We start from the raw sequence: 11,070 nt of genomic DNA on the forward strand, positions 1-11,070 counted from the left end.
TTTTTGAAGTCTTTGGAGTCGCCTTTCTTATGCATTAGGATTATGTTAGCGTTCTTCCAAGATTCCGGTACGCTCGAAGTCATGAGGCATTGGGTATACAGGGTGGCCAGTTTTTCTAGAACAATCTGCCCACCATCCTTCAGCAAACGTGCTGTTGCCTGATCCTCCCCAGCTGCCTTCCCCCTTTGCATAGCTCCCAAGGCTCTCTTTACTTCTTCCGGCGTTACTCGTGGGATTTCAATTTCCTATAGACTACTGTCTCTTCCATTATCGTCGTGGGTGCCACTGGTACTGTATAACGCTCTATAGAACTCCTCAGCCGCTTGAACTATCTCATCCATATTAGTAATGATATGGCTGGCTTTGTCTCTTAACGCATACACCTGATTCTTGCCTATTCCTAGTTTCTTCTTCACTGCTCTCAGACTTCCTCCTTTCCTGAGAGAATGTTCAATTCTATCCATATTATACTTCCTTATGTCAGCTGTCTTACGCTTGTTGATTAACTTCCAAAGTTCTGCCAGTTCTATTCTAGCTATAGATTTCGAGGCTTTCCTACATTGGCGTTTCTTGATCAGATCTTTCGTCTCCTGCGATAGCTTACTGGCATCCTGTCTAACGGAGTTACCACCGACTTTATTGCACACTCCCTAATGATAAGACTGTCGTTCATATCTTCAACACTAAAGTCCTCTTCCTGAGTTGAGGCCGAATACCTGTTCTGTAACTTGATCTGGAATTCCTCCATTTTTCCTCTTACCGCTCACTCATTGATCGGCTTCTTATGTACCAGTTCCTTTCGTTCCCTTGTAAAGTCTAGGCTAATTCGAGTTCTTACCATCCTATGGTCACTGCAGCGCACCTTTCTGAGCACGTCCACATCTTGTATGATGCCAGGGTCAGAGCAGAGTATAAAGTCTATTTCATTTCTAGTCTCGTCATTCGGGCTCCTCCGCGTCAACTTTCGGCTATCCCGCTTGCGGAAGAAGGTATTCATTATCCGCATATTATTCTGTTCTGCAAACTCTACTAATAACTCTCCCCTGTTATTCTTAGAGGCCATGCCATATTCCCCCACTGACTTGTCTCCAGCCTGCTTCTTGCCTACCCTGGCATTGAAGTCGCCCATCAGTATAGTGTAGTTTGTTTTGACTTTACCAATCGCCGATTCCACGTCTTCATAGAAGCTTTCGTCTTCCTGCTCATCATGACGGGATGTAGGTGCGTAGACCTGTACGACCTTCAATTTTTACCTGTTATTAAGTTTCACAACAAGACCTGCCACGCTCTCGTTAATGCTATAGAATTCCTGTATGTTGCCAGCTATATCCTTGTTATTTAGGAATACGACTCCTAGTTCTCGTCTCTCCGCTAAGCCCCGGTAGCACAGGACGTGCCCGCTCTTTAGCACAGTATATGCTTCTTTCGTCCTCCTAACTTCACTGAGCCCTATTATATCCCATTTACTGCCCTCTAATTCCTCCAATAGCACTGCTAGACTTGCCTCACTAGATAACATTCTAGCATTAAACGTTGCCAGGTTCAGATTGGTGCCATGTTGCGATGTAAATGCTGAAAATTTTATATTGAAAAACATTCGAAAGTGAATGCTGTAACTCTCTAGTTCAGTCAAAAGCCCCCGTAGTGAAAAATCTCTCACAGAATTTTCAACGCTCTAGTTGCATTATGTTTTGTTCATCTGTTCCTTAACTGAAGTAGAAAGACAGAAATGCATGTAAAGGATTGAAATTTCAAATCGTCAAAATATAGTGGCGAACAGTGGCGAAGACAAATATGTTGGGGTGGGGTTGGGTCAGAGTCTCTCCTGTCGGATTGAAAGACCTGTTAAAACCTGTGGCACCAGTACAGTCTTGACTAATCAAGTGCTAGCCGTTTACCGCTGAATAAATACTCCCCGTAACACTATGTTTAAATAAAACTTATTACCGATAAAGAGAAATGCGGTTACTAATCAAATAAATATTTTGCGAAATTTCCAACGAGAGGAAGCTGAGCGAATTACGAAAATTTCTTGATCTCCAGTATGTCTCTACCGTCGATCCTGATGGATTAAAACAAGTCATGCATTCACTAATGATCTAAAAAGCCCCTTCAGTGGCGAATTGTGATGCACTGCTGATATATCAGCAGTGCATCATAATTCGCCACTGAAGGGGCTTTCTAGATCATTATGGGCTAACGTTATGTGCTAATGTTACACATCTTTTCTCCTAAGATGGAGAAATTCCGCTGAAAAAGACTCAATCTGATGGACTCAAGGCATCGTTCTCCCCCGCAGATTTTTTCCTTGCAAATCGAAGGGATCGTAGGTGCCTCGGCTTAGAGTACATCCAAACGCAAAATTTTTCGGAACACGAGATCTCAGAAAAAGCTGACTATCGGCGCAGCCTCACAACGGAACCTAGTATTCGCATTTACAGCCTCTACCAGCACATGTGAACAACATTGTGGTGTTCACTTTTACTGACTACTGTCACTGGCTGCTCCGAAATTGGACGTTTTCTGAGATCCCGTGGCCCGTAAACGTTTACGGTTGGTTGTACAAATTGTGTCCAGAGCGTTGTAATACACATTATTCGCCGGGAAGCTACTACGTTTCTATTTACTCTCCCTAAATGAGTTCCTGCAAGCAGAGAAAACAATGACGCTAGCTTACTGCCACATCTCTTTCAATTTATTAGAAACATCCTGCTGACATGAGAACACAGCGAACTAGTCTTATTCAAGATCTGTGCGCTCTGTACCAGAATTGTCATCATATTTGATCTGGTTTCTTGACTTTATGACCATAGCATAACTTAACCCACCCGGGCATAATCAGGACAAGCGCCGAGAACGATACAAGGCACATTCCACCCCTCGTGTGGGTTCGAACCGCAAAGATGAAAAAGCTTTTAAGGAAGCCAAAAAGTGAGAAATAGCTTTCGTAGTCGGCACTGATAAAAGTGGCGACAAATGCTCTGCAAACATCTCTCATCGACACTGCAATTAGAATAGCAATCATACTGCTCCTGACTTTCGGTTCACGTATGAACCACCCATTGTTGTGGCGACTGCCTTTAGGTCTTAGTACAAGCGGTAGTGGAAAAGTTGATAAAATAGCTCAAACATATTGACAACGCCCAGACGCGAAGCAACCACAACTGAAAAGAACCGACGCGATGTGCATTCACATATGCCCGATGTTTACATGGACGGGAAAAGATAGGCCAGCCGGGATGGCCTCAAAGTGGTTTCTTCGGCTCTCAAAGGAATGTCTGAGCTATGCAGGCTTGTGAAGGCTTCAGCGTTTTGCCGAAATGGGTGTGCTGTAAAACTCGAGGTCACTTTATACTGCCTTACGCTGTGGTTGTGGTTCGTAAAAACACATTGACTCTCGGGAAAGCACAATTTTATACGCACAGGGAAAGACAGGGCTCTACCCTATAAGCTGTAAACAGAGCTCCACAATCATTTGCAGCAAGGAGCTCTAATAATGAGTTTCTCTTTTTTTTTCTCTGTGAAAGAACGGACGAGTCGGAAACGCGGTTCCGGAAGCTCCTGAAGCGAATCCTGTCCGGTGACATCCGTTCCGAGCGAAGGTGTCACAGCCTGCTTCAGGGCCTGTCGTCGGGATATCGCACGTCACTGCATGGCCTGGCCCGCAAGTCGGCCAGTTCACTACGTAGCATCGTGCGCGGGATGTCCGGTGCACTGGCCCGCCTGGGTGTGGGTATCCTCGACGTCTTCAAGCTCAAGTTCGAGCCGTTCAAGCTAGCCATCGACACAATTACAAATCGAAGGCGGCTCCGGAGACCCTTCGGCAGTGTTGTATTTGGTCACTGAAGAAGAAAGTAAAGGTCGAACCGAGAATAATAAAAGAAAAACAGTACACTTCTTCGCACTGGGCACGTGTGCACGTGTATAAATAAAAAAATACGCATTTGCAAGTGCGCCCGTGCTGTTTGTGTGATCTCTCCATCTGTCCCCGTCTTTATGTGCGGTCAATGTGATATGCAGTAAACACCAACTAGGTCAAAGTGAAGTTATTCTGGTGCGGGTTTATATTTCTGCACTTCCGGCGGAAACATCCCCGCTCATGTCCATAAATCGAACCTGGCATACTACTACTCAGATGCTGAGCTCGCGTAACGAAAGAACAAAAATGTAAGAACAAAAAGTAGAAGTAGCGCAGGTTTATCACTTCGTTGTTGAGAAAATAAATGAAACAAAAAAATACAATCGAAAATAGACGTACTCATAAATTTTATGAGTTTCGACAAACATATATGAAAGTGCTCATCCAGAGAACAGACTTGTCCTCACATTTTGAGTAAGAGCCCACGAAATATTGATCAAGTGAACTCGAAGCGAACGACAACTATCACTGCCTCAACGACGTCAGTGAACAAGGTGTCGGGTCGCGATGTCTTTGCTATTGGTGACTTGACATCTTGCACAACTGCATTCGTTGTTTCAGCTAAGTTTCTGCGGCTTCTGCCAATTATATTCTTCTAAGCTCTGAGCAACGTTGAGAACTTGCACTAGCAAAGACAAAAGACTGTCTCGTCACTGTACGTTTTATTTTAACATACCCTCGCTACAGTAAAAGCCTGTGGAGCACTGCACAGGCCTGACTTTTTTACTCGGACCCGGCTCAGGCCCGTCGTCTGAAGCCCGAACTCAGGATGGACCCACGGTTCCACGCCCATGCTCGGATCGGCACCACGCTTGCACGACCGGGCCCGGCTCGACCTGATCTGATCCGTCAAAAAGACTCAGTCTGGGCAGTGACAAACATCTAATAGCTTACGTAGTATATTACACTAAATATGCAGTGAGAATAAGGTATCGTAAATTAAAACTTCGTTTCAACCGAGCAAGTGCGCAGCTAGCATGAAAAAGCCGATGATAGCGAAAGCTAGGGTGAACATTTCTTGTAAGGCATCTTGTACAAAACTGCTGTGTGGACTTTACGCTGGAAACGCAATGTTTTTTATACACATTTGGGTAAGGTTTTTTTCATTGATATATAATTATAACAAAGAGCTTAAAATGATGCTGTGAACGAGAAGAAGAGAAACCGAGGGGCTTGTTTTTTTTTGTTTATAACAACCACACGAAGCCAACAGACAATGAAGCCCAGGAAAGCAAAGGGTGAGTTATTTGTATTTTTAATTGAAGTGTGGAAACTTAAAATTAAAGGGAAATGAAAGTGGAAGAAGAAGCAACTTGAGACCGGTGGTAGCCGAACCCACAGCCTCCACATCACGCATGTGTTGCACGACAAATAGTGCTGTGGCAGGGGCTGTAAATACATTCTTCTGTTTTTATATATCTTTAACCCTGGGGAGTTTCAGCCATCGCCATTTAAGGCTTTGTTGTGTTACCTGTACACCAAACGAGAGGATCTGAAATTTCAAAAGCACATATTACAAATTGACCACAAAAATAATGAAGCAGGCAATGATCGTGAAAAGTATGATCAAGCTATCACAATGTGATCTGGCAATCGCAGCTAACAGCATTTTCTCCTTTTATATTTGAAATTAAAAACAGCAAATTTCGTAAGCATTACACAGGGTTACAAGCGCGTGGGTGGGAATAAGCTTCCACACCGAACCTTCCCAGTCGACAACGAACGTTTCCTGAATAAATTTGAGGCCCACGGGGAATACTGCGAAAGCGGTTAGGATGCTGGCTATCAATGTGCACAGCAGAGACAACTAAGAAATATTCAGTGTGCACATTCCGAAAAATTACTCACTCGAGGGTGGATTGCACACTTTTTTCACCCTTACTTTGACTTAAGATTGTGATTATGTTATTCATTCGTTATCAGAACACGTTTAGTTGAACGTTTCAATAATTTTGTGGTGCTAAAAGGACGTTTTGTGCGAAACACAGGTTGCAGAAGTTAAGGGCCCTTGGACACTTCATCTCAAGCAAGTAAAAAAAAACAACTATCAGTACCTTTCTCACCGGTTTGAGCCAAGTCATTGTTTGAGCGCGTCATGTGGCTCACAGTGGGCTATGGAAGTCATTCGAGCACTCCAAAATGCAAAATTGAGTTATCAACCCCAACGAAATTTCAGGGTATGAATGACAAGTAGCAGGAGATATCGACACAAAGCAACATGCACTAGCAGCAATGCATTTGCCAGCAAGAAAGTGAACAACACTGACGGAGGAGTTGCGGCACTATAGGATGGTTCACTCTGTTATGGCTAATGGGAAGACATGTAGGAGACATTTGTTTTTCTTTAAACTAATTTTTGTAACTTCAGTAATGATCCACCTTACGTACCGATATGAAATGTGGACTTGAATGGTAGTAGACTTCTGTCCATATTCAGTTTCAAAAAATATTGACAGTAGTGACATGCACTAGGTCTGTTTCTGACATGCCTTGCTGTTTCCAAGAAAATTTGATGTGAGATAGTCAATATTGTTCCGGAACTGCATATTTTAGAGTTCAGGCATGAAGTCAATGATTGTGGGCAGAAAAACAAGCAGAAAGGAAACTGAAGATAGACAAAATACATTAAAGCAGTTTGCTTGCAATTCACTTGCACCTTTTGCAGAACCACATATGGGCACTTTTATATGCACTTGCTTTAACATTCTAGCAGGCCTGGTGGTACCATCAAAGACATGCCTCACAGATCTTCAGAACTTCAGAGGCGCCAGTCGAGTAGTTTTTGCAGGTGTTGCATTTCCACTTTATGTAGTTATGTTCACTATATCATGTTATACCTCTGACCAACCATCTGCAGCAAAGAATTCCCTCACAACTTCAATGTCCACATGGCTCTCTACTTTAGGTTCTGGAAGCCTCAGTTGAATTGCTTTCACTTTGTCTTTGCCTGAAAACAACACAAAATGGTTGTCACCATTGCAAGAAGGAGACAAAAAAGAAAATTTGCTAAGCCTAACAAACGGGGCACATAATGTGGGAAGGACCAGCAGGCGACAGTAACGAGTTCATAAGAGGAGGGGGGGGGGCAGTCCATGAAAAGAGTGGAGCCTTTTTTCCTTGACCAACTTGCACATTTCTGGGGAAATGATTTGCAAGTAAGGAGTTCTGTAAAGAAAATTAGGCAAAAATAAAATTTCAGTCAGTCAGTGCGATTCATTTGTCCAAGGCAGATTTCCCATTTTGTCCACAATTAGCCACACCGGCATCATCCTCTGTTTCTCTTGCATACCCAAATCAACAAAAGATTTCGGGGCCCTCTTCTTTCATGGACCCTGCAGGTTGGCCGCGTGGTTTTATGTTATTTGGCATGACCATGCTGTTAAGGCTCAACTGTTTCCTGGTTGTTAATGAAGGGCAATTGCCCGCTGTGCCTGTGGAAACAAGGTTTACTGTGACTATCACGGCTTCTTTTGTGGCCTTTGGCGATGACGGCACGTGACTAGAAACAATTTCCAAGAGCATCTGGCGGCAATTGTTCATGGAGCTTGGAGATTGCGTGTTTTGTGCGAATGGGCTCTACCACTTCAGCATACTCCAAGGTAATTTCTTCTACGTCACTCATCCGTGCATCTACATTTGGCGAGATGTCAAATGCGGAGACAGTCATCTCATGACTTCTTTGCGGTCTTCGACAATGTTTCTGTGCATTGCCGGCACACTTATCACGTCTCTATTTCTTGATCGCCGCTTTTAAAGTTTCTACGCGATCAAAGCATCCATCATTTGTATCTTCCGTTGCTAGCTCGGTCAAATACTTGCATAATGGAAATGCAGTCTTATATATTTGTTATTGGGTCAGCGGCCTAGGCTTTTTAGTAGCTGTTGTCACTGACCTCGCTGGCATGTCTCCTCTAGGCTCCTGTGCTGCAAACAATCGGTGGTTAATCTGACAGTAGTTTCTGCTTCATCTGTGGCTGCATAACCATTCTTCGTAAAGTCGAACGTTTTTGGATCATCGCACACCTAGAATGTGCCGGAAGGACAGCAGCATAGAGATCCGGAAAGAGCATGTGCAACTCGACATAGTTCTAGTTGCTTCATCAGAGCTCGCCTGGCATTTTCGAAGACCTGGGCTGTTTTCTTTGATGAATTATGACCTTGAGAGCTCCTCTAGCTTTTCACGTATGAATGTGCATAAGGAGTCAGGTAGCGTCGAGAAACTACAGAGGTTCCTTCACTTACAAATCTACGGGGCGTTTGTAGACTAAATTGGCTGCCAAGTGGTCTCGCTCTGTAAAATGCTGAGCACACTGAACTGTGCGGGCACAAACTGCCCAAGACAGCAATAGCGGGGGACAACGCTCTTGAGTTTTGAATTCAGGTTCGCAAGGCGGTTTTTTATTGCATTATTAAAGCTACCAAACATAAACTATGGCCCCTTGTGCCAATAATTCTCGGTGCTTCGCCAGTTCTTCATATAGTGTCCTACTAGACGTCCAGATGGTGCGGCATCAAGCTGTTCTTCTACTTTATTAAACTCTTCCTCCGACTTTGCAGATATACCACTTTGGAGAAACTGTAGGGCTTGCTCACGCTGCAGAGATTGCATTTCGAGCAAGTGATTTCGCGCCAGAATATTTTTAACATGTTAGAAACACACATTAATATATTTGCCTGAGGGAATTTTTCTTTGAGCACATTCCTTTACAGCAAGTCATTATCAGCCATGATACATCTAGTTTCCGTCCAAGATGGATTAAAGTCGTGGAACTCCTGCATCAACCGCTCCTGGCGGTTTTCACCTTCTATTACGAGAAAGGCGTTAAATCCAACTTCTGTCGAGCCATTTTTGTCTTCACAGTGGATGGCGTACACAGGTGTTGGAAAGTCCAGAAGCTTGTATGTAGCATGGAGTCTCCATAACTCTGGATATGCAGCCATTGTAAGCCTCATTTACTCGCTAGAAACAAGAGGCTCTGAATAGCAGCTTGGGCTTGTTGGTTTTCCATCCTGCTAGTAACAGCACAAAATGTAGACAAGGGACGAGACAAGAAGACACCACAAGCGCTGACTTTCAACAACGTTTATTCCAAAAGAAACACGGCTTCTTATAAACATTGCCCTCACGTGTCGCAGTCACGTGATCACACATCAAGTGAAACAAGCACTTTTTTCCTTTTATACACTCAAGATAGCGGTTGCACGTGCAAAAGCTCAAGTTCTTTTTTTGTCAGTAACAAGGACGGCGTGCTAACGCATTCGTGACCAATGCGTTAGCACGCCGTCCTTGTTACTGACAAAAAAAGAACTTGAGCTTTTGCACGTGCAACCGCTATCTTGAGTGTATAAAAGGAAAAAAAGTGCTTGTTTCACTTGATGTGTGATCACGTGACTGCGACACGTGAGGGCAATGTTTATAAGAAGCCGTGTTTCTTTTGGAATAAACGTTGTTGAAAGTCAGCGCTTGTGGTGTCTTCTTGTCTCGTCCCTTGTCTACATTTTGCGCTGTTACTAGCAGGAAGAGGCTCTGAAACTTGCTATCGTCGTCCACAAGGATGTGGTAGTCAGAACCTGCATGTAAATTGAACAAATAGCTTTACTGGGGGTTAAACGCTATGTCATTTAAATATGTCCTAATTTTCCCCATTATTATAAGCATAATACAGCACTTTACACTTAAACAAATAAGTTATGTTTGCCACTGTTAAACAAGTGATGGGCACGTCTATCCTTTTGATTTACTTTCACCCTTTTCTGCAGATCATTTTTGGTTGTTACTTTGAAGAAACCGGCCGTATTGCTTAGGTCCTTGAGCAGCATAATCTTCCCAGTCTGTGTTTGAATTCATCGTTTGGCAAGTTTTTTGTTCGGTTTCATTTACACAAGTTACATGACATCATTTTCATTACCGGACAGTGCACGCTGCTTCGAGAGTTATTCATATGAGGTCTGGAAAATATATAGAAGATTGTGAATTCACACTTTGATTCTAGAATGAGGGTCTTATGATATGGCAACCTGAAAGCTGACTAACTAATACTGCAAACATAAAGCAAACATAAAGCAATACTTCTTTTGTATGGTAACACGTAGTCGTACACGGGGTCGTTGTGCTCGGTTTCGTATTTCGTATAAAGATTCCTCACATTTCGTATAAAGATTGCCATCTACGAGAACCAGTGAAAATTTGAAGATTTTCTTCGTTAGCAGGATGAAGTATAAACATAGTAGAGAACGAATTCAACTGATGGAGTAGTTCAATAGAGTGTAGGATTCGGATTTTGTTCATTAAAACAGCGCATCTAAAATACACATAGAGTTTCATCACAAGTAAAATTTTAATGGTCTACTTGTACACGTCGCGTATGATTTTGCACAAATTAAATTAAAATGTGTAGGCTCCTTACCCCAACAAGAATCATTAGTACAGTCTCTTGCCGAAGGCCTTCGGCTATTGTGGATATATTATGTACTGCATTAGCGTAAATGTAAGCTTGCTTGTTCGATTACAGGCCTCACACGTTATTTTTGCCTTATCAGTCATTCATCCACCCATGATGCAAATAAGTTATTATGAATATTGTACGTACAGCAATCTAAGTGACTGTTTGCATCAATGAACCTTGGTGCATTAGTTTACTGGCAATAAACACGAGGTCGCGGTATCGAATCCCGGCTACGGCGGCCGCATTTTAATGGGGGCGAAATGTGAAAATGCCAATGTACTTAGATTTAGATGCACGTTAAAGAACCGCAGGTGGTCCAAATTTCCCGAGTTCCTCACTACGGCATGCTTCATAGTCATGTCGTGGTTTTAGCATGCAAAATCCTATAATTTACTTACTTTTATTTATTTACAATATCCCATAATTACTTTGCTTACTGGCAATGAATGGTGGCGGTGCGCAATGGGGCTGAGTGGTGTTAAAATGAACAAGATTTAAAAAACGTTTTGTATGTGATAACTATTTCGCAGCAATGACCTACGTCTGGTGTCCTTTCTAGAGCCATATTTCAACAAAAAATTTGTAAGATTTGTTACATGCCTAAGGGCAATCAAATTTAATAAGTTATTGTTTCTATTGAAGTGTTTTTCGAGCTTTATAAACGCGAACAATTATTTTCAATGGAAAGACACTTTCGCCAAATTA

General features: G+C 42.8%; 1 protein-coding gene and 1 long non-coding RNA gene across 2 annotated transcripts in view; one reads left to right on the forward strand and one right to left on the reverse strand.

Moving 5' to 3' along the window:
* LOC126528592 (uncharacterized) overlaps positions 1-3,955 on the forward strand; it is a 35,903-nt gene extending 31,948 nt beyond the window's left edge. The window contains exon 4 of the mRNA XM_050176448.3: positions 3,528-3,955. Coding sequence (XP_050032405.1) covers positions 3,528-3,846 — 319 coding nt within the window. The 3' untranslated portion in view covers positions 3,847-3,955. The remainder of the gene's footprint in view (positions 1-3,527) is intronic.
* Positions 3,956-5,158: 1,203 nt separating this feature from the next.
* Positions 5,159-6,958, reverse strand: LOC129383969 (uncharacterized). The gene is made up of 2 exons (XR_008611740.2): positions 6,308-6,958; positions 5,159-5,411 (listed from the first exon to the last, which is right to left on the reverse strand). It is a non-coding gene; the product is annotated as an uncharacterized lncRNA (long non-coding RNA).
* Positions 6,959-11,070: the final 4,112 nt, after the last annotated feature.

This window comes from Dermacentor andersoni, chromosome 9 (assembly GCF_023375885.2).
Source record: "Dermacentor andersoni chromosome 9, qqDerAnde1_hic_scaffold, whole genome shotgun sequence".
Lineage (NCBI taxonomy): Eukaryota > Metazoa > Arthropoda > Arachnida > Ixodida > Ixodidae > Dermacentor > Dermacentor andersoni.